Source organism: Trachurus japonicus, chromosome 1 (genome assembly GCF_045865225.1).
Source record: "Trachurus japonicus isolate A0001 chromosome 1, Traja_1.0".
NCBI lineage: Eukaryota > Metazoa > Chordata > Actinopteri > Carangiformes > Carangidae > Trachurus > Trachurus japonicus.
Genome location: NC_140907.1, coordinates 40,475,757 through 40,498,474, shown reverse-complemented (window position 1 = coordinate 40,498,474; position 22,718 = coordinate 40,475,757). Strand labels below are relative to the sequence as shown.

General features: G+C 43.3%; 1 protein-coding gene across 2 annotated transcripts in view; it reads right to left on the bottom strand.

The window, feature by feature from the left end:
* LOC146992623 (echinoderm microtubule-associated protein-like 6) overlaps positions 1 to 22,718 on the bottom strand; it is a 78,461-nt gene that overhangs the window by 4,162 nt on the left and 51,581 nt on the right. The window contains exons 29-39 of one of the 2 annotated variants that reach the window (XM_085787753.1): positions 21,049 to 21,178; positions 17,782 to 17,880; positions 16,345 to 16,365; positions 11,550 to 11,723; positions 10,767 to 10,975; positions 9,811 to 9,968; positions 8,177 to 8,291; positions 6,260 to 6,448; positions 3,817 to 3,989; positions 2,853 to 3,015; positions 537 to 640 (exon numbers count right to left, since the gene is read on the bottom strand). In XM_085787753.1, the coding sequence (XP_085643879.1) occupies positions 537 to 640; positions 2,853 to 3,015; positions 3,817 to 3,989; positions 6,260 to 6,448; positions 8,177 to 8,291; positions 9,811 to 9,968; positions 10,767 to 10,975; positions 11,550 to 11,723; positions 16,345 to 16,365; positions 17,782 to 17,880; positions 21,049 to 21,178 (1,535 nt within the window). The remainder of the gene's footprint in view (positions 1 to 536; positions 641 to 2,852; positions 3,016 to 3,816; positions 3,990 to 6,259; positions 6,449 to 8,176; positions 8,292 to 9,810; positions 9,969 to 10,766; positions 10,976 to 11,549; positions 11,724 to 16,344; positions 16,366 to 17,781; positions 17,881 to 21,048; positions 21,179 to 22,718) is intronic. The other variant, XM_085787761.1, reaches the window with a different exon arrangement.

The following is a 22,718-nucleotide window of genomic DNA, read 5'->3' as shown; positions in this document are numbered from 1 at the left end:
TTAGCTTTACTGCTATGGCTGTCGATAGCGACGGGCTAACTTCTGTTAGCCTGTCTATGGAGTTTTGCATTCTACGTTAGCATTAAGCTAGCGGACTTTATGCTTAGTTGTGATACTGGCTAACATCTAAACATCTCTGACAATATGTTGCCTCAAATACGTTGTTGACTTAACTTAGAACAGATGTAGACATCCTTGTTAAGTTTATCCAGGTTTAGTTGGTGTTGTGGTCTACTGCATAACTTTATCCAGAGCAGACACTTCTCTGGGTTGAGATGTGGTTTGGGAAAAGGTAAAAAAATCCCCCCGTGGCCTCTCAGGATACCTAGTGTCAGAGTTGCATGTACCCCATGAACACCGTTTGACCATTTAAACTTAAAATGTCAAGAAAAAACATATAAAAACCAATGAAAACTGACTAACTGCAATGCATTTCAATGGACGTGGAAGCAGAGAATGTCCCAGTGTATGGGCTAGCTATGCGCTCTGTGATTGGCTCATCGCTGTCTCTCTTCAGTCCACCCGGCTTCTCTCACCTGGTCCAGCTGGCCCAGGTGATCCTCTCTATGAGCAGCTGCTCCGTCAGGATTTTCCCTGAGGGAACCTCGTGGATCTGCCGGGTGTAGCTGCTGGTGGACACCTGGACAGGGACAGAGGAGGAGGTCAGAGGTCACAGCACCACACTGAGCAGAAGAGCATGCACAGATATATATACTGACTAGATGACGCCTTCTGCTTCTCAGCGTACGTCAACACGGCGGCCATCTTGGTCAGGGGTTTCTGACCATAGACATATAAACGTCTGACCAGCAGTCAGACCAGTCAGACCCTGTACAACATGTTTCAGTGTATTTATGCATGTGGGTGTGTGTCTAAATATGAAAGTGTATGGTTAATACATAAAAAAAATATATATATAGGCTAATATATATAAATAGTGTGGAAACGCACAGGCGGACCATTTCCATGTCTTCTGGGACTGTCCGATTACACATTCTTTCTGGCGGGATGTAGTGGTGAAAATTAATTCAATATTGGGCTTTGAGATTAAATATGATTTTTGTACAATTTATCTTGGTAATATTTCCCCCACAATCAGTGTTACTCATAATTATTTGATTAAAATAATGTTGGTCTCCGGTAAAAAAGCTACTACGAGAAGATGGCTATCGAAAGAGTCTCCATCTAAAGAAGAGTGGACTGCAATTGTAAAACAAATATATAACATGGAAAAACTGACTTTTTCCTTGAACTTGAACATGGACAAATTCACTGTATTATGGAGGAAATGGACAGCTCATCCTGAATAAGCGACACTATCACAACTTGTCCTCTGTTTTATCTTTTTATTTTTCTATGTATTTACTTGTTTTTTGTTTTTTTTGCTTGAGTACAGTGCCCTCTACTGTCCTATTTGATGTGCTCTCTCAGTCTTGTTGTACACTAGTGTGTGAATGGTTTAGTCCTGTTCTGACAAGAAGAGTAGACTGTGGATAAACAGAACAAAGATGATTGAAGTAACTCTAAACCCTGGACCGTACGTATATACATAATGTTATATCCTTCCCTGTGTAACGATATATTTGCGTACATTTTTCCGTCTGTGCACTTTCTTCCTTGTTCTTCTTTCTTATTCCTTTTTTCTTTTTCTCCATTATATTGTAAATTGAATGACTTAATAAAAACAAAGTAAAAAAAAAAAAAAAAAAGAAAACGGGTTGAATATTCAGTGAGTTGTGGTGATGTTAACGGTTGATAGACGTCTGCCTCTGTTGACTAGTGCAGGAAGTAGACACGGCTTCCCCCTGACCAAGATGGCCGCCGCGTTGACGTATTCCACTCAGTAGAGCTGCCTATACACTGATTCGGCGACGTCACCGGAAATCGAACGGCCGCCATTACTGCGGTGACAACTCACAGTCAGGCAGCTGTTGGCTCTGTGCGCGAAGCGGGCATTTGAATGCAAGTGGACCTTTTCTCTTCCCTTTCTCTTCTGCGAACATGTCCAGGAAGGCTGGGAGGACATGTGCCGCCCTCGACTGCTCTAATATCAGCAAAACACAGCCCCTTACTTCAGGAGGAGTGTCTGTGTTTAGACCGTAACGTTACGTACAGCGTGTCAGCAGCAGCAGCAGCAGCAGCAGCCGCCAGCGACGCAGTCACAGCTGACCTGTACAACCTGGCTACCCTCCCTTCTCACCGTTACCTTCACATCGTGTGGACAGTCTGTGAATGTCTCACTGATCCCTTCAATATGATGTGATCATGGTCGTCTAAAAGCCGGTGTAAAATATGTCCGACCCATCCGGAGCTCAGGTCATTTTGACCATAAATCAGAGACCTGTAATTGACGTTTTTTCTGATCATCGGAGGCCAGCTGGTCAATAAAATATTCTTGAATATCTAAAACAAAGCAAAAGTTGTTGTTGTTTTTATAATCTTATTCATGTAGCCTGTCCACATGATTAAATATCCCGCTGCTGGCTTGCTAACGTCAGCACGCATAACGTACCGGTATGTTATATCGTTTATGATACAGTCTCTTATCTCCCTGTTACTCTAATCTTTCCTGCTAATCGCTCAAACAAATGATTAATTACTAAATGAATATTGGTATTCATGTAAGATACCTTAATCAGTTACTGGGGGGCACTAAACATCACAAATGCAGCCTATTTATGATGCTGTCATAGAGAATCAGTTTACTATGACTGACACATGTCACCGCAGCAATGGCGCCGCCGCAAGATGGCGGCATACACAAAACGTTCTCCGAATTCGTGTATAGGAACGCAGCATCTAGTCAGTATATATACTGTATATCTATGTAGCTGCATGGAGGTGTCCTGGACCTGGATGTGTTTGCTGTCGGCAGAGAAGTCGATCTGGATGACGAAGCCGGGGATGTCCTTGCAGTAGCCGATCCGGTTGAGGGACGGTCCCAGAGAGAGGTCGTAGAAATCCACCGCGCTTTCAACCGAACCCACCGCCAAGAACCGGTTGTCTGGACTGAACCTGGAGGAAACCACGAGGAAAAGGACGGGGATTATTACACTGCAAAAACTCTACATCTTTCCAAGAATATTTGTCTTATTTCTAGTCAAAATGTCTCATTTCTAGTCAAAACTAATCTCTTTCCACTTAAAATAAGACTCATCACCTACAAATTAACTTGTTTTTAGATCATTTTCACTTGTTTCAAACTAATTTTCACTTGAAATAAGTAGAAAAATCTGCCAGTAAAAACAAGTTTTTTGTGCTTGCAAAGGAAAACTTGCTCCACTATCAGATTTTTCTACTTATTTCAAGTGAAAATCAGCTTGAAAGAAGTAAAGTGTCTAAAAACAAGCTGCTTTTTAAATGTGATGAGTCTTATTTTAAGTAGAATGAGATTTGTTTTGAAATTAGGAATTACATTTTGACTAGAAATAAGACAAATATTCTTGGTAAGATTTTGAGTTTTTGCAGTGTGTGTGTTTGACTTCACCACTAGTTTATACAGTAGCTACACTGCAAAACTCTCTACATCTTTCCAAGAATATTTGTCTTATTTCTTGTCAAAATGTCTCATTTCTAGTCAAAACTAATCTCTTTCCACTTATAATAAGACTCATCACCTAAAAATGAACTTGTTTTTAGATCATTTTCACTTGTTTCAAACAAATTTTCACTTGAAACAAGTAGAAAAATCTGCCAGTGAAAGCAAGTTTTTTGTGCTTGTAAAGAAAAACTTGCTTTCACTGGCAGATTTTTCTACTTGTTTCAATACCCAGATACCCTGTAAAAAGTGACAGATGTCAGCGGTGGATGTGGTACCTGATGTCCTGGATGGCCACGCTGCGGTCCCTCTTCTTGCCCCAGACGGTCAGAGAGTTGACCAGCAGGACGATGAACTCTCCGTTCTCCATGCCGATGGAGACCATCTCTCCGTTGGGACTGTAGGAGGTGCACTTGGCCGGGTGGCCCAGACTCACCTTGTTCAGGAGTTTCTACCACAGAGACAAGACAGAGCAGACAGTTGAGTTGAAGGCACAGGAAGTAATCTGGATCCTAACCTCTAAACCAGTGATCCTCACTATTTTTTTCACAAGAGCCACATTGGCAGTGCAAAATCAAGGGGATGAGCCACTTTTGCGACAACATACTATGTCACCTTTGCAAATGTGCATTTCTACATATAAATTGGACATCCCACCAAAAAAGAAACAACACAGCCAATACATTTTCATTTAAGACCATATTTACCTTAAAGCAGATATCAGTGGAATGTTTTTGTTAATATAAGTCCTAAATAGTCCTATTTTCCGTCAGCAATCACTTACATGAAGTATTTCAGCCTAAACACGAGTCTCTCCGTCACTCTGCTCTGCTGTAACCCGAGGAGAAAATTTTCCTTGTGGGATACAAGTGTTATCCAATGAGGGGAGAGAACGGCATGAAGGGCTGTGTGTGCAGCCAAGGGATGCGCGTGAATGTGGTGACGTAGCACGAGGACCAATTGATGCCTGACAAGGGCGGGGGCTGCTAACTCATGGTGCGTTCAAGGAAACTCGTACTTTGTGTTTTTCCTTCCTGTGAAGTCATACCAGTTCGATCTGGTACGAGTTCACAGGTCGGAAGTTACGAGTGGCCGTTATAGGGAACTTTCACAGACAACAGGACGGTAAAAACACGAGCTACGGGTTACCTGGAACGCTACCAAGTCGTAGTTGTGACTTGAAGCTGTAACTTACGGTTTCAAAAGCCTGCCTTGAACGCAGCATTAGCCGAAACGGCCGTGCCGATGATATCTGCTTTAATACTGGGATGAGCAGAAACTGGCCATGCATGTCCTTGACTTTCTTAATGTAGGCTAGTTTGTTGTTGCAATCACAGTGAGGGTTTGTTGCATATTAAAAACAGAGGGTTCATGCAGAACAAATACAAATTTGTCTGTCCACTTGTCCTGAAATTTTCTGTGCTCTTCTTCTGCTTCCTATTTTTCGTTTCTTACTGGGTACACCTGCCGTTTGCCTGCTCGTCCCCTCTCTAGTGTCTTCGTGCTGGTTTTTGTTTGCTGCTTCCTCAGACTCATTTTCCTCACCCACTCCACTATTCGTTACACCACTGTGTGTCTGGTTTTTGAGCTGGTTTCTGTCCCTTTTCTTGTTAAAAACGGTCCATCACGCTGGCTAGCGGAGCTAATGTGGCCTGCCTGCAAACAAGCGCTGCGGGCTGCGTTGCCAGGTTTGACAATGCCCCCTTTAGGGATCACCATTAAGGCTTAAAATACTTCCTTTCACCTTCATTATTTGGGTGAAGGGAGAAGTATAATTTGGATGTTTGCGTTTTTGTAGTGCAGTGTTGTATGTTTATGTAGCACATTTGAAAAAAATGATTGGCTGTGTTACCACATAGGAAGCTACCATGCGAGCCACCAATTATAGCTTAACGAGCCGCATGTGGCCCGTTAAAGGGATAGTTCACCCTAGAATGATATTTCGCTCATTATCTACTCACCCTCATGTGGACTAAGGGCTGGAAGAAGTTTCAGAGTCCACCGTCCCTTCTCTGAGTTACAGGGCGTCTCGGCATAGCAGTGCATGTCCATATAACGGTTGTAAAGGGACACCGGAGCTCTTCGTAAAAAAACACACACAAAAAAACATCCAAATACCTCCATGCTGCTCGTATGTAATGTCCGTCTTGTGCTGAAGCCCCAAATTGCGTAATTGTCCCGAAAAAAATTAAATAAGTCTATATTTTAAGCTTGTTTGTAGCGGAAGCTTCTCGAAGCTCCTCTTCCTGGTCCGGCGCAAATCTCGCGTGATTTGCGCCGGCGTCAGTGCGGTTACTGCGAATCACGCGAGATTTGGACGGACCAGAAAGAGGAGCTTCGAGAAACTTCCGCTACAAACAAGCTTAAAATATAGACTTATTTAATTTTTTTCGGGACAATTACGCAATTTAGGGCTTCAGCACAAGACGGACATTACATACGAGCAGCATGGAGGTATTTGGATGTTTTTTTGTGTGTGTTTTTTTACGAAGAGCTCCGGTGTCCCTTTACAACCGTTATATGGACATGCACTGCTATGCCAAGACCCCCTGTAACTCAGAGAAGGGACGGAGGAATCTGAAACTTCTTCCAGCCCTTAGTCAACATGAGGGTGAGTAGATAATGAGCGAAATATCATTCTAGGGTGAACTATCCCTTTAAGCCGCGCAATGAGTAACGCTGGTCTAAACGGTGAACCCGTCTAGTCCTGAGCCTCCTCACCTTATCAGCCAGGTCCCAGATGCGGATGGTCCCGTCGTCGCTGGCGGAGATGAAGACGTCTTTGAAAGGATGAGTGGCCAGACCCCAGATCCCCCCCTGAGTGTGTCCGTTGATCATGGTGTTGGAGGCGGCGTTCTTCTCTCCCACTTCTATGATCTCTCCGTCTTTGGTTCCCACCAGGATTTTACCCTGGACCATGAGGAGAGACGCTTCAGTTCCAGTCAAAGATCAAAGATCAGACAAGGTCTCACAGTAAAAACTGGTTCAGACACATTCCTAAAGTCTGTTAGCCTAGAAATCTAGTATAGATATAGATATAGTCTGGCTGGTCAGGCTAAAAGTCTGTCTCAACAGTGGAAACATCTCTGTTGTGTTGGTCTGTGGTGTTCAGTGATTGGTGCCTGATGTGTGGTGCCATCTTTGTCGTTAGCACTTCTTGTCTCTGTTATTCATTTGATATCCATAGATACACCTGTCACATTACCATAGCTGCTCATTTTTTATTTTTTGTAACTGAGAATTAACATCGTTGGTATTACGTCTGCCACTGTTGCAACTCTTATGTTTTATTTTCACTATTACCATATTTATTTATTATTATCAATACTTTGAATAATCATGCTGCTATGAGCACTTTGCACTTTGCCTACCTCATACCTGTTTCGGTATTGTCTAATGTGTTGTCTATTGTCTAATTGTGTCTTTTTATGCCTCACCTTCGTATAGTAGCTTGTGGTCTGTGTAATTATGTGTATTTTATTACTTTTATGTTATGTGTAGGCAGGCCAGCTGACAGTCTTGGCTGGGCCCGGGACAAGATAATGTTAGATGGGCCCCGCCCCCCTCTCCATCTCGCCTCCTTTCCTCCGGCTCCTTTCCTTCCTCTCCTCCTGCTCTGTCACCTGTAGCCTCACTCCGCCGCTCCGCTTCACCACCGTGACACACCCCCTCTCTCTCTTCTCTGTCACCGCCGGTAAAGTTAGCCTGCCGCTCCACTCCACCATGACACTGACACACACACCCTCTCTCTTCTCTGTCACCTGTAGCCTCACTCTGCCGCTCCGCTCCATCGTTACACTGACACACCCTCTCTCTCTCCTCATCCGTAGCCTGACTCCTGACACCTGACTGCTGCTTGACCTCCCTCCTCTCTGTTTCTGTCAAAGATAACATGTTTTGTCAGGCTTTTGCACAAGCTAGGCTAATATAACGTTCGTCAGTTATGTTACGTTACCAGGTTGGCCGCACTACTTACCTTGCTCTATTTTACTTGTCCCAGCTTCACCGTCACTACATTTTTTTAAATATTTGTTTAGAGCATTTCTCAACCCTTTGTTTTCCTCTTCTCTTTTTCTCTTTTCTTTTCTTTTCTGGGCACCGGACTTGTACTGACCAGACATTTTGAGTGTAGGCCTTCTGAACTAATAATAACGTCAATAACAAATTCGATCACGGGCCAAACCATTTTTGTGTTTGGGGTGGGGGGTGGGGGTTCTTGACCACCACTATTTTAAAGGAAAATTAGGAAGAAAACAAATAAGAAAGACTTAAATGTATTAAACATATCTTTTTCCACATAGGACTAATTTGACAATAATAATAATAAAAAAAGTCCACAATTTAATGAGGGCCCAGTTGTGGGCCCCCCCTCTTTCCTGGGCCCGGGACAGCAGACCCGTTTGTCCCCCCCTATCGGCGGGCCTGTGTGTAGGGACTACAGATGGAAATTAGCTGGGAGCTAAATCTGGTGCAACCATCTTTTCATTTTTTCCTGCAAATGATTAATGTGATTGCACGTTGTCCCTTATTAAACTAATAAACTAAACTAAACTAAACTAAACTAAACTAAACTAAACTAAGCTAAACTAAACTAAACTAAACTAAACTAAACTAAACTAATGATGTCATGTCCCAGACCTTCCCTCTGCAGACAGAGCGGACGTTCTCCACCGGTTGACCCGTCTCCAGCTGAAACGCTCGGCATCGCTTCATCTCCTGGTCCCAAAGTTTCACCGCTCCGCCTTCTTTAGTCCTGATGAACACACAACATGGATATTGATTTTTTTTTTAAAAATGCACTTCTATTCTACGTCTCATTTCTAATCAATTTAATCAATCAATCGACTGTCCAGACATTCATGCAGACATTCATGTCCCCAACAATTACCCCTACTACTACACCCTTGACCTTTGGTCCCATAGTGGGGCAGATAAGCTCATATATGGAAGGAATTGTGCATTTTATGATTTATTTCATCTCCATACCCCAAGGTTTGATTTCAGACGTGGAACCACTTTGGTGGCTGACCTTTGGTGACCTTTAGGGGTCTTTGCATTTTTCCACATTATTCTCCAATGGAGACATATGAAAATCTGGGAAGTAAATCACTACCAAGACATTTCTTCACCATTGTGTTTAGGAAGGTGTGTAATATCATGGTGTGCGAGCCACCAAATGGAATTGCCCTTTAAGGGATTAATAAAGTAGTCTTGAGTCTTGAGTCTTGATATAATAAATTGTTGAAATTCAACTCCAGTGGGAAACCCCCTAAAAACCTACTCAAAGTTGGGGTACCCGTAACCAGATTCTTCGAAAATTCCAAAATGTTAAATTTGGCCTCAAGTATCTTGTGAGGGGTCAAACTAGGGGTTTTTCATGATTCTGAGTTGAAGTTTTACACCCAAAACACTCCTTGGTGGTAAAAAAAAACAGCCACACCCACTTTTCCTGCTCATTGGAACCAATGGATAATAATGTGGAAAAATGCAACGCTGAGGTCAAAGACCCCTAAAGGTCACCAAAGGTCAGCCACCAAAGTGGTTCCATATCTGAAATCAAACCTTGGGGTATGTAGATGAAATGCGGAAAGTTTCATGCTTTAGTCATAAAATGCACAATTAGTTTGCTTGTCTGCCCCACTAAAATGGCTTTGGTCTAACTGTCAGAGCAAAACAACACTTTTAATATAAGGCTGGAAAACCACCCGTCACAATGAAGCAGTATTGGTATATTGTACATTTTCTGAATCCTTGGAGTCCTGTGAGTATTCTAGTGCTGGTGTTTTGTGTCTCTGACATTCCTTGATGTCACAGGACCAAAGGAAAGTACATGATTTAGGCGGGAATTGTGGAAAAATGTGTGTGATTAAAAGTTTGAAGAGCTCCGGTGACCACTGTAAGTGTCACACATATTCACAAGAGGGCTTGAATGAAAGCTTAGAGTGTCCCCTTTAAAATGATACCAAACACAACATTTTAAAGCACTGACAAATATCCCGAACTTCAGTCTAAACCAAGATATGTACTAGCGTCTAAAATGCATTTTTTCCGAGGGGGAAGTTAACTTCAACAGGGGATAATTGTAATTTAGCTGTGACTCAGGAAGGGTTATCATACCAAAATATCATCTACAGACATGGATGTTTGCATAAATTATAAGTAACCTTTGCCACCTTGAGTGGTACTGAAATCTGGTCTGGCCCATGGACTAACTACCAAGGTGGAGGCTCAAATGAAGATGAAGCCTGGTGAATTGTGGGTACTCTACTCACGGTCGCTCCTTCCCCCCCGTGACGATGAGTCCGTCCCTCAGGGTGGTGTACATGGTGAAGACCGGGCCGCTGTGCGCCTTCGCCACCACGCGCACCAGGAAGTGCTCCCTCCACACGTACACGTCTCCGTTTATAGCACCGGTGAACGTCAGGTTGTTCTGGAGACGAGACAGAGAACCAAGTCACTGCAGAGTCCAAGGAACGTGGACACATATAGGCCGAATCTCCTTGTTGTTTACATTCTACTTCCTGGTAGAAAACCAGCACGTAATTTGAATGAGATCAATAGTAACGAACGAGAGTTTAGCTATATATCATATTTTTCACGCCCTATCACCGTTTAGACAAATCTGAAATGATGGAAGAAACATTACTATTTCTGTGTGTGTGTTTTGTGTTGCTATGTGTTGTATTTATTCAGTTTGGGGGAATCACAGTGTCTAGAAAGCATCAGTGGCTCAGCTGACAGGGACAGCTAACGGTAGCTAAGCTAATGGTGGTAGCTAAGCTAACGGTAGCTAAGCTAACAGCAGGACGTCAGCTGTTAAAACCCTCCCGTTGTGGGACACCACATGAAACTACTCCAGTTAGCTCAGTCATGTTGGAACTAGGATATCCGCTGGAGAAAATATTTTTTCATGGAGCGTTTATTAAGTCACTGAGTTATTAAAGTTAAACAGGTAGCTAACCGTTAGCAGCTAATCTCTGATAACCATGACTAATTACAAAAATGTGCACACATAAATAGTAATGTTTGTCCAATCATTGGTTTTATAGACTTTACAAACATCAGATTAGTCTAAACGGTGATATAGTGACATGAAAAATTAGATAAATATAGTGAAACTCTCGTCCGTCACTATTGTTCTCATGCTGGTTTTCTACCCGGAAGTAGTTGTAAACAACAAGGAGATTGGTTCTATTAATGAGAGCTTTGGGATCGGTCTTTATCTTACAGCACCAAAGGCCACGGACAGCATGGTCTGCATCCGGCCGTCCTCCACCGAGCCGATCACACCTTTCTTGTACACGAGGGAACCTCCAACCAGAGTCCAGAACTTGATGTGTTTGATTCCCACCGACACAAACTGGGTGTCAGAGTCTGGTCTGAACTCCACCACAAAGATTCGCTCAGCGTGGCCCCCCTTACTGGTCACCTTGGTGCCTGGCAGAGAGGTCAGAGGTTAGCGTTCAACTTTAACGTGTTCTTTTGATCAGTGACTCTAACCTCAGTCATTGGTACCTAGGGCTGGGCGATATGGCCTAAAATCAATATCACGATATAGTTATATTGCTATAACTGCTGTATTTACAGAGGTGCCATTTTAAAACTATACACTGTCTGAAAATATGTTAAGAAAATACAAATAAAGTACTTTAAGTTGTTAAGAGTTATTGAACAACTGATAAGCACACATTATTACAGCACACATTAGGCTACAGCATTTCTTTTTGGAAAAAGCTGCTCTTTCTCCTCAACCAGATGACTACCTCAGCAGCCGCAGCCGCTTCAACTTTTGAACGTTTTCGCTACATTTAGTTGTGGCCGCCGCTGCTTCTTAATTATCTCCGCCAATATTTCATAATGGGGTCGGAGCAGATGCACAGTAATAATCTACCGTCACTTTGTAAACTTCTTGAACTTCTTTCTTTTTTTTAAACCGACATGGGCAAAATGACGTCGGTTATCGTTGTAAATTTCGGTATCGGTAAATTTTCGGTTTATCGCCCAGGCCTACCTTCCTGCCACCTCCACACTGTGATGGTGTGTTCAGGCTCCACTCCCACAGACAGCAGCAACTTCCCCGTAGCGCTGAAGTTGACGTAGCCGACGCCTTTTGCATGCGAGCAGCGGAGGATGGACAGTGTCTGCTTTGTCATGGCGTCCCACACGTGGATGGACGGGGCGAGACCTGTGGGAGGGGGGGGCAGAGTCATAGAAACTAAACAGCTGAAGAACAACAAAAGGTCAGGTTTAAGTTAGCACAGGAACCAAGGAAGCTAAGGATCACGGTAACAAAGACCCAAGGTTTCAACAAGCAAAGGAACGACAGGACCAAGGACCTAAGTCATTACAGTGACTGATTCCACAGCAGACTGTGTCAACCCCAGGGGTGCCGGGCCATACAGCATCAAGGATCCAAGGCATCAAGTACCAAAGGTCCTAAGGACACTGGGAACTGTGGTGCCTTGGAATCCGATGTCCTAACGCGGCCCAGGAACCAAGGAGTTAGGACACAGAGGACCTGAGGTGTTGAACAGCCGAGGCCCTGAGCATCCTTGCAACTGTGGAAGCTAAGGATCACGGTAACAAAGACCCAAGGTTTCAACAAGCAAAGGAACGACAGGACCAAGGACCTAAGTCAGTAGAGTGACTGATTCCACAGCAGACTGTCAGTACGTTTACATGCAGAGCTTAATCCAGGTATGCTCAAAATTCAATTTTGGCATCTAATCGGACTTCTGTCCTTGTCTCAATATACATGCAACTGAGAAAACCGAATAACTGACGGGGGCCGCCGCCTCATGCATCGTCACCCGTTGTTTCAGCGGGTTAATACGCCCCCTGTCCTGTTGACGTTTCTGTCACCTCCTAAAAAACTGAATATAAACAACTTAGTAAGCTTAATAATAAATTCTCAACTGTAGTTCCCGACCAGACGCGCCAGTCTGGGACGGATTCGCGCTGAGAATAGGATACGGGCTTCCTTTTTTCCTCTCTCTCTCTCTCTCCCTCTCTCTTTTTAAAATAAAACACTCTCTTGCTGGTCGCTCTGTATGAAATGCACTGAATCTGTGCTGACGTTGGGTTTTTTTCTTTACTTTGCCGGGTTCGGGCGGCTTCTCTGCTCCACTTGGTGCCGTCTCTACTGTTGTGGAGCATGAACACATGCATTGTCCAGTTATACTCCGACTAAGGCGTATACATGACGGAGAAAACCGAATTCCAATCGCATTATCTGGGTGTCTTAATCGGAGTTCTCCAACTTCGATTTCAGTCGGACTAAGGTGTTTACATGCACTTCAGTTGTCCAGTTATAGTCGCATTAAGGCAATAATTCGTTTTTTTCAAGTGTCATGTAAACATACTGAGTGTCAACCTCAGGGGTGCCGGGCGGTGCAGCATCAAGGATCCAAGGCATCAAGTACCAAAGGTCATCCTTGCAACTGTGGAAGCTAAGGATCATCGTAACAAAGACCCAAGGTTTCAACAAGCAAAGGAACCATAGGACCAAGGACCTACGTCATTAAAGTGACTGATTCCACAGCAGACTGTGTTAACCCCAGGGGTGCCGGGCCGTACAGCATCAAGGATCCAAGGCATCAAGTACCAAAGGTCCTAAGGACACTGGGAACTGTGGTGCCTGGGACCTGATGTCCTAACGCAGCCCAGGAACCAAGGAGTTAGGACACAGAGGACCTGAGGTGTTGAAAAGCCGAGGCCCTGAGCATCCTTGCAACTGTGGAACTAATGATACAAGTGGAACAGCGGGAACAAGGAACCAAAATCCACAGTGTCAAGAAGAGACAAACAAACTGAGGATGGAAGGAACAGGAACCTGGGGAATCAGAAGGAATCAAGAACCTAGAAGGGAGAGAGGGAACCGAGGAAAACCAGGAGCTGAGGAACTAAACAGCCGAGGGTTTAGGAACCAAACACCAGGGGGAGGGGGGAAGGAAGGAACAGACCGACTGAGGAGCAACAGAACCTGTGAACTAAAGGTGGAATGGAAGCAAAGAAACCAAAAGGATGGGAGTGCATGGTGGTGGTGGGGTGAGGGTGAGGGTGAGGGGGTGAATGGAGTAGAACAAGTGAGTGATTGTTCTTTTCTAAACTCTGTACTCACACATTCACAGTATTAACACCTCAGGCCGTGATCACACCGGGTATGTCTCTGTTGTTAGGGATAACTCTGGACTAGACACCTCCCTCCTCCACCAGACCGGACCGGACTGGACCAGACCAGACTGGATCAGACCGGACCAGACCGGACTGGACTGGATCGGACTGGATCAGACCGGACCAGACCAGACTGGATCGGACCAAACCAGACTGGATCGGACAAGACCAGACTGGATCAGACTGGACTGGATTGGACTGGACTGGACTGGATCGGACCAAACCAGACTAGACTGGACCAGACTGGACCAGACCAGACCAGACCAGACCAGACCGGACCAGACCAGACCAGACCAGACTGGACCAGACTGGACCAGACCGGACCAGACCGGACCAAACCAGACCTGACTAGACCGGACTGGACCTTTTTCTGTCATGTTCTTCAGGAACAACTTCCTTGTCTTTTATCACTGTGATTCGTTTCTCTCACGCGTTCCCTGTGATCGCGGCCGTTAAGGGGTTAATACAACAGTCGTCATGCCGACTCACACACATGCTCTGATTGGTCAGCACAGATACGACAGGTCCAAGCTTCCAGAACAACACACAGACACACACAGACCACATGGCTGGTGTAACATGCTGCTCTGAGCTGCCGTGTTCACACTGATGAGGAGGAACTCAGACCGGTTCAGAAGCAGCAGCATCCAGAACGTTAAACGTTGTGTGATGAGGTCACTGATATGTTAAAGGACAATTACCGTTTTTTACAGCCTGGACCTTATTTCTATCCTAAAATCCGATCATTTCCTCCCCCAGATAACTTTGGTGTCATTCCAAGTGGTTGTGATGAAATGAGCTCCAGCCGAGAGGCGCGTATATCCGTATAATGGAGTCTACAGGGCAGCAGAATGCAGCCTCTAAATAACACATTATCTGCAGAGAAACTCCTTCATTTCACCAATATTTAGTTCTGATAGGCTAGTGCTATTCCCCTCTGAGTCCGGGGTTAGCTGTTATCAACATCCGGGGTCTGTAGGTTGACCTACTGACCTCTGACCTGGATGATGTCATCTCTGAGCGCCGCGCAGCGCGGCTTGTTGCTACCGCTAATGCTACGGTTCGTTTCTGCGTGTTTCTGACTTGTCAGAACAAAATGAGCAGCTGGATGAAGTTCAGCTTCCTCTCTGCAACCTGGGGTCCGTTTCACAAAGCAGGTTCAACAAACTCTGAGTCTAATCCTGAACTCTGAGTTGATCTACTCTGAGATAGGAAACTCGTGATAACAGTTGGTTCAATCAACTCTAGGTAACTTGACCCTGAGTTACGGGGAGATGAAAAGCCCTCATCAATGGAACAAAGATAACATGATTCACCATGGCAACCAGCAAAAAAAGCCTCGCCCCTCCCACTTCTCACGGTGGAGTGACGTATGAATGCTGACGCAGAATCACGTACACACATGTGTTATTTAGAGGCTGCATTCTGCTGCCCTGTAGACTCCATTATACGGATATACGCGCCTCTCGGCTGGAGCTCATTTCATCACAACCACTTGGAATGACACCAAAGTTATCTGGGGGAGGAAATGATCGGATTTTAGGATAGAAATAAGGTCCAGATTGTAAAAAATGCTAATTATCCTTTAATGTCTAACGTCGGCGCTGTTTGTTCGGCGGTTCGATGTGTACGAGGATCTGTCAGTGCCCGATCCGTACCCGGAACACGATCCGTTCCAGGACGCTTCTGCGCATGCGCACGCACATGCGCACTCCCCCCTTCTTTTAGTTTACGGCAGACACCGCGGATATGGATGAAAACAGAGACGTTCTATGAGGAAAAACACAAGCACGTTGCAACGAATTCCCCTCTGTTCTATTTCTGATTAAATTAAATGTAATGTGACCGATCAGTTAATTGTAAAACATTTTATTGATGTAAATGTGGTGATTTCTGCTCCTCTGACCAGCTCCTCCTGAAGCTTCACTTTTCATTTACACAAACTAATCAATGAGACCATAAATTAATCTGCTCCTTTCTCCACCGGCATGACGACGTCTGGGTGACCGGTCGATCACCTCAGCCGGCCGGCTGCTGCCTCTGAGATGAGCCGAGCAGCGAGCTAACGTTAGCTCCCGGTGGCTACTCCCAGCTATGCTCCCAGCTCTGCTCCCTGTAGCTCTGCACTTCTCCCAAAACCGGAGCAAACTTCCAAACAGACGTCAGTTGGATAAACTGACCACAGATTAGGACTCTAAACTGTGACTTTCTTGCATGAAAAAATATTTAAAATTAATAAAGTGACGTTTTAACAACGCTACGGCGACTTTTAGCTGCTCTACTGCTAGGCTATCAGTTAGCATAGCTTTGAAGCTAATGCCGTAAAACGGCGCATGCGCAGAAGCGCTGGAACGGATCGTGTTCCGGGTACGGATCGGGCACTGACAGGATCCACATCAGTGTGAACACGGTCTCTGAGGGGGCGGAGTCAGTCAGTCGGGGGGCGGAGCTACAAAGAGACTCAGACCTGAGCGGGAACCAGCTGCTGATACTCACCAGACACCTCGGCCTCTACACCCAGAGCAGCAACAACACCGACACGTTAACACACGGTGGATGAGTCAGTGAATGAGTGAGTGACTGAGTGACTGGGTGACTGAGTGAGAAGCAGAAAGGTGAGCAGAGTCTCTTACCTGGCAGCTCAGTGATGTCGCCTGGTGATGAGGTGGCGGTGACAATGAGGAAGCAGTGGAGAAGAACAGAGGTGCGATGGGACAGAGCAGCATCGTGCATGACAACAACAAGGTGACTCAGGCCACGCCCACACACTGCACACTCCCCCCTTTTTTTTAATTTTTTTTTAGAAATTTTACCACTTTTATTATTAATTAATTTCCCCCCCTTTTTTTTTTTTTTTTTTAGGAATCTTACCACTTTTTCTAGATTTTTGTTACTTTTTTATGAGAATTTTTTTTTTTTTACCACTTTTATAATTTATTAATTTTTTACTTTTTTGGGGGGGAAATTTTACCACTCTTTTTAGATTTTTGTTACTTTTTTATGAGAATTTTTTTTTACCACTTTTATTATTTATTAATTTTTTACTTTTTTTTGTTTTCAGGAATTTTACTACTTTTTCTAGATTTTTTTTACTTTTTATGAGAATTTTTTTTTTCCTTTTTTTTGGGGGGGGGGGGGGGGGATTTTACCACTTTTTCTAGAATTATATATTTTTTTATTTTTTTTATCAGTGTATTCTAAAATTAACAAAGAGAAATTTTACCACTTTTTTCTAGAATTTTTTTTGAGAATTTTTTTTTACCACTTTTATTATTTAATCATTTTTTACTTTTTTTTTCTTTTTTTTATAAATTTGACCATTTTTTCTAGAATTTCTTAAAAATGTATTATTATTTTTTTTTTACCAGTTTATTCTAAAATTAACAAAGAGACATTTTACCACTTTTTTCTAGAAAATTGTAACTTTTTATTTTATTGATTTATTTTCTTTGTTATAGAAATCTTACTACTTTTTTCTACTTTTTTTTGAGAATTTTTATTTACCACTTCTATTATTTATTTATTTTTTTTTACCTTTTTTTTCAGAAATTCAAATTTTTAAAAAACTTAATTTTTTTTTTTACCAGTTTCTTCTAAAATAAAAAAAGAGAAATTTTACCACTTTTTTCTAGAAATTTTTAACTTTTTATTTTATTTATTTATTTATTTTGTTTTAGAAATCTTACAACTTTTTTCTAGAATTTTTTTTTTATATACTTTTTTGGGGAGATTTTTTACCGTTTTTTTTTTTTTTTTTTTTAAATCGTACCACTTTTTCCATAAATTTCTCTACAATATTTCCAAAAAAATTCACGCCATCGGCCCTAAATTGAACGTTCATTGACAAAAAAAGTAACATTCTTCAGTCTCAGAACAAATATTTGTTTATTTCTGGTGTTTGCTTCAACATTTTGTCCAGTGGGGTCTACTCTGTACCCTTACAGAAAAACCACATGAACTTCACATGTGATTGTTCACATGTGTAAAAACATTGCACATGTGAATCCTGTGTTTTTGTCTGAGGAGTCTGTGTGTTTGTAGCTGATGAAGATGAGGACGAGGCGACTCACCGATCTGTCCTGTGGCGATGATGTTCTGGTACTTGGGGTGCTGGTTGACCGTCAGACAGAGGATGTCGTCGGTGTGCTCCAGGTAGAAGCTCTGAGTTCCTGTCAGGACAAAACACACGGAGCTAAGCTGGATTTTCCCGTGGCTCTGCTACATTTTCACCTTAATTACAAAGCTCTGGAGTGATTGTGATTGTTAACTACATGACTTGTAACTTGTTACGAGTGACAACGGAGGCTCTCTGTCTTCACCTGGCGTCTGAAAACCAACCTTGCAACATCAGTGCACTGCAAAAACTCAAAATCTTCCCAAGAATATTTGTCTTATTTCTTGTCAAAATGTCTCATTTCTAGTCAAAACTAATCTCTTTCCACTTTAAATAAGACTCATCACCTAAAATTTAACTTGTTTTTAGACACTTTTTACTTCTTTCAAGCAGATTTTCACTTGAAATAAGTAGAAAAATCTGCCAGTGAAAGAAAGTTTTTTGTGTTTGTAATAAGAAAGAAAAACTTGTCCACTGTCAGATTTTTCTACTTATTCCAAGTGAAAATCTGCTTGAAAGAAGTAAAAAGTGTCTAAAAACAAGCTAACAAACACACTCCGTAATCTGCATTCTTTTGTTTATGACTACACAAATATAGGCTACACGTCGTAACATCGTATTTATCCACCGCTCCATCTATTTATTTTTTTTTGGACGGCTTCTTTGTAAACAAATGCACATGGCCAGGCAGCGGTGTAGCAAAGTAAAGGGCCATTTCCACTGGATGCAGATTCGTTTAAATTCTGTGTCAGTTTCATGCATCCTGTGTTATGATTGGGTACTAGGCCTACTAGGTCTGGTCTAAAAGTTGTTTGTCCAGAGATTATAAAACGTAAAGGTGAAATCCGGCGATCTGATTGGCTGTTAACCGTGGTATAATGAGCAGTTACCACGGCTACTATTCTAAAGCCTTATCCCAGCGTAGGCTATCACTCCGCCTCAGGCATGTATGACTGGTATGAATGGAAGTTGTTGTCATGTATCCATGACAACGGACTGTTGCAGTCCGTAGCAACAGACAGTTGATGTTTTTAGGATGTTAAAAAATGTAGTAAAGTAGTGTAACTGACATGTTGAAGGTGAACTTTGACCTCCAGAGGGTTAACAATGGTAGAGGGGACTGAGCAGTGACAGAGCTACTTGGAGCTAACGTCTGGACAGCTGGAACAGAAAACTACATGTCCTCTTTCATATTGTCATTATTGGTAACCGTTTTATAAAAGCAATATATCCCTCCAGTCCTCCAGGTGGTCTCTGCTCATTCTACCACTCTAACTGGCTAAAGGCTAATGCTAAGCTAACAGTGGTCTCTGCTCATTCTACCACTCTAACTGGCTAAAGGCTAATGCTAAGCTAACAGTGGTCTCTGCTCATTCTACCACTCTAACTGGCTAAAGGCTAATGCTAAGCTAACAGTGGTCTCTGCTCATTCTACCACTCTAACTGGCTAAAGGCTAATGCTAAGCTAACAGTGGTCTCTGCTCATTCTACCACTCTAACTGGCTAAAGGCTAATGCTAAGCTAACAGTGGTCTCTGCTCATTCTACCACTCTAACTGGCTAAAGGCTAATGCTAAGCTAACAGTGGTCTCTGCTCATTCTACCACTCTAACTGGCTAAAGGCTAATGCTAAGCTAACAGTGGTCTGTGCTCATTCTACCACTCTAACTGGCTAAAGGCTAATGCTAAGCTAACAGTGGTCTCTGCTCATTCTACCACTCTAACTGGCTAAAGGCTAATGCTAAGCTAACAGTGGTCTCTGCTCATTCTACCACTCTAACTGGCTAAAGGCTAATGCTAAGCTAACAGTGGTCTATGCTCATTCTACCACTCTAACTGGCTAAAGGCTAATGCTAAGCTAACAGTGGTCTCTGCTCATTCTACCACTCTAACTGGCTAAAGGCTAATGCTAAGCTAACAGTGGTCTCTGCTCATTCTACCACTCTAACTGGCTAAAGGCTAATGCTAGGCTAACAGTGGTCTCTGCTCATTCTACCACTCTAACTGGCTAAAGGCTAATGCTAAGCTAACAGTGGTCTCTGCTCATTCTACCACTCTAACTGGCTAAAGGCTAATGCTAAGCTAACAGTGGTCTCTGCTCATTCTACCACTCTAACTGGCTAAAGGCTAATGCTAAGCTAACAGTGGTCTCTGCTCATTCTACCACTCTAACTGGCTAAAGGCTAATGCTAAGCTAACAGTGGTCTCTGCTCATTCTACCACTCTAACTGGCTAAAGGCTAATGCTAAGCTAACAGTGGTCTCTGCTCATTCTACCACTCTAACTGGCTAAAGGCTAATGCTAAGCTAACAGTGGTCTCTGCTCATTCTACCACTCTAACTGGCTAAAGGCTAATGCTAAGCTAACAGTGGTCTCTGCTCATTCTACCACTCTAACTGGCTAAAGGCTAATGCTAAGCTAACAGTGGTCTCTGCTCATTCTACCACTCTAACTGGCTAAAGGCTAATGCTAAGCTAACAGTGGTCTGTGCTCATTCTACCACTCTAACTGGCTAAAGGCTAATGCTAAGCTAACAGTGGTCTGTGCTCATTCTACCACTCTAACTGGCTAAAGGCTAATGCTAAGCTAACAGTGGTCTGTGCTCATTCTACCACTCTAACTGGCTAAAGGCTAATGCTAAGCTAACAGTGGTCTGTGCTCATTCTACCACTCTAACTGGCTAAAGGCTAATGCTAAGCTATCAGTGGTCTGTGCTCATTCTACCACTCTAACTGGCTAAAGGCTAATGCTAAGCTAACAGTGGTCTGTGCTCATTCTACCACTCTAACTGGCTAAAGGCTAATGCTAAGCTAACAGTGGTCTGTGCTCATTCTACCACTCTAACTGGCTAAAGGCTAATGCTAAGCTAACAGTGGTCTCTGCTCATTCTACCACTCTAACTGGCTAAAGGCTAATGCTAAGCTAACAGTGGTCTCTGCTCATTCTACCACTCTAAGGGGCTAAAGGCTAATGCTAAGCTAACAGTGGTCTGTGCTCATTCTACCACTCTAACTGGCTAAAGGCTAATGCTAAGCTAACAGTGGTCTATGCTCATTCTACCACTCTAAGGGGCTAAAGGCTAATGCTAAGCTAACAGTGGTCTGTGCTCATTCTACCACTCTAACTGGCTAAAGGCTAATGCTAAGCTAACAGTGGTCTCTGCTCATTCTACCACTCTGAGGGGGAACAATATATTGTTTAATTATAAGACTTTGGCCACCGACCGGCCGACAGGTTCTGGATCACCACGGCAGCAGCGGTGTGGAAGATGATGTCGGCGCCGTCGTTGAGGTAATGCAGGTTGTTGCGACAGTCGAAGCCTCTGTAGCCGAAGACGTGGTCCAGCAGCAGCTCCTGAAACACAGAGTTGTTGAGTTGAGTTTACTTTATTTATCCCATCGGGCAATTCTGTTTCTACAACTGACCGCCACACCACAATCACATACACAAGCATACCGGTACATACAGTTGAGGAGGAAAGTGCAAGGACAGTGCAAAATTGAGATCAGGTAAGATAAAGTACAAAAATATAATAAATACATGAGAGGGTAATATACGTAAAAACACATTGGGTCTCATTCATGAAACGTGAGCAGCACGGATTTGTGTGTAAACCCTGAGCAGCGCAAACTTACGTGGATTTCCGCATTCATCAATCTTTTAGTAGTGCTGATTTTTTCGTAGCTACTCACAAAATCTACACCTGCTCCGGACTGTGTGTAGCGCTTGTGTAAATGTAGGAATGCAAATAAATACTGCTTGTCACTGTTGAAAATTACAATTTTAATCCGTATTACTCTCATGTTCAAAATAAGTCGACGCCTTTGAAACACGTAATTTAGAAATATTTGGAGAGAGAGACGTTTTAGGGATCGGACACGCACAAACACGTCAAGGCTCCATCTAATGATGATAATAATCTGATATAAAACTGGAAAAAACTTTTTTGTGTTGCATACGCGCTCGGTGGACGCACACTTCACTCTGCGCAGCAGCGCAGTCGGCACCGGTTTGGATGGAGCTGTGACGGACGGCTGGTGCATCTGTAACAATATAACCTGCCTATATAACTTCATGTGTTGATACAACCATGCTCCTCTACAGCTGAGGCTGTGAAGAGCCTCCTCCTCCCGTCGCTGCTGTAGCTCTGGAGTTTTTTCAGTTTCAGTTTTTTTTTTTTTTCGTGTTTCATATCGAACTATTCTGGCTTTACTTCTTAAACGGTTCTTTAATAAACCAAAGATACTTAATTCACTAAATCTGTTACTTCCCTCCACGCCTTTGACCTGTCCCAGTCACACCATCACTACTAACAGAAGAGAATTAAATATTTTTTCTGGACTCCACTTCACCCAAAATGACTTCGATCCGTGATCTCTCTCTTTTTTTCTCTCTCTCCCTCTTTCCTCGTTTGCGTCATGGCCGCAGGTGAGCAGGATGCACCTACCTCCTAATATGGTGGTCAGGATCTCCTTATATGGCTATTCATGTATGGAGATCTATGCTGATTGCTGATCACCGGGGGCGTGGTGTTAGTTTACGATGGGTTGGCATTCATGAAGTTACACACGTGTTTACGATCAAATCTGAGTTTCCCGCACCGTTCATGAATCCGGAGTAGAGTTTTAGTAACGTGAGCTTTTATGTGCAAATCTACACACAGATTTACTCACGTTTCATGAATGAGACCCAATGTCAACAACAACAGTACTAACAACTACAGCTTCAGGCCAGCTGAGCATTCAACAAACTAATGGCAGAAGACACAAAAGACCTTGAATAGTGATTGGTCTTCCTGAGAGGCTGCATGTAGCGTCGCCATGACGGCATCAAGATGAACTCACAGGCCAGAACATGATTCTGATTATTAATGATGCATGCTGCCTTTTGTGAG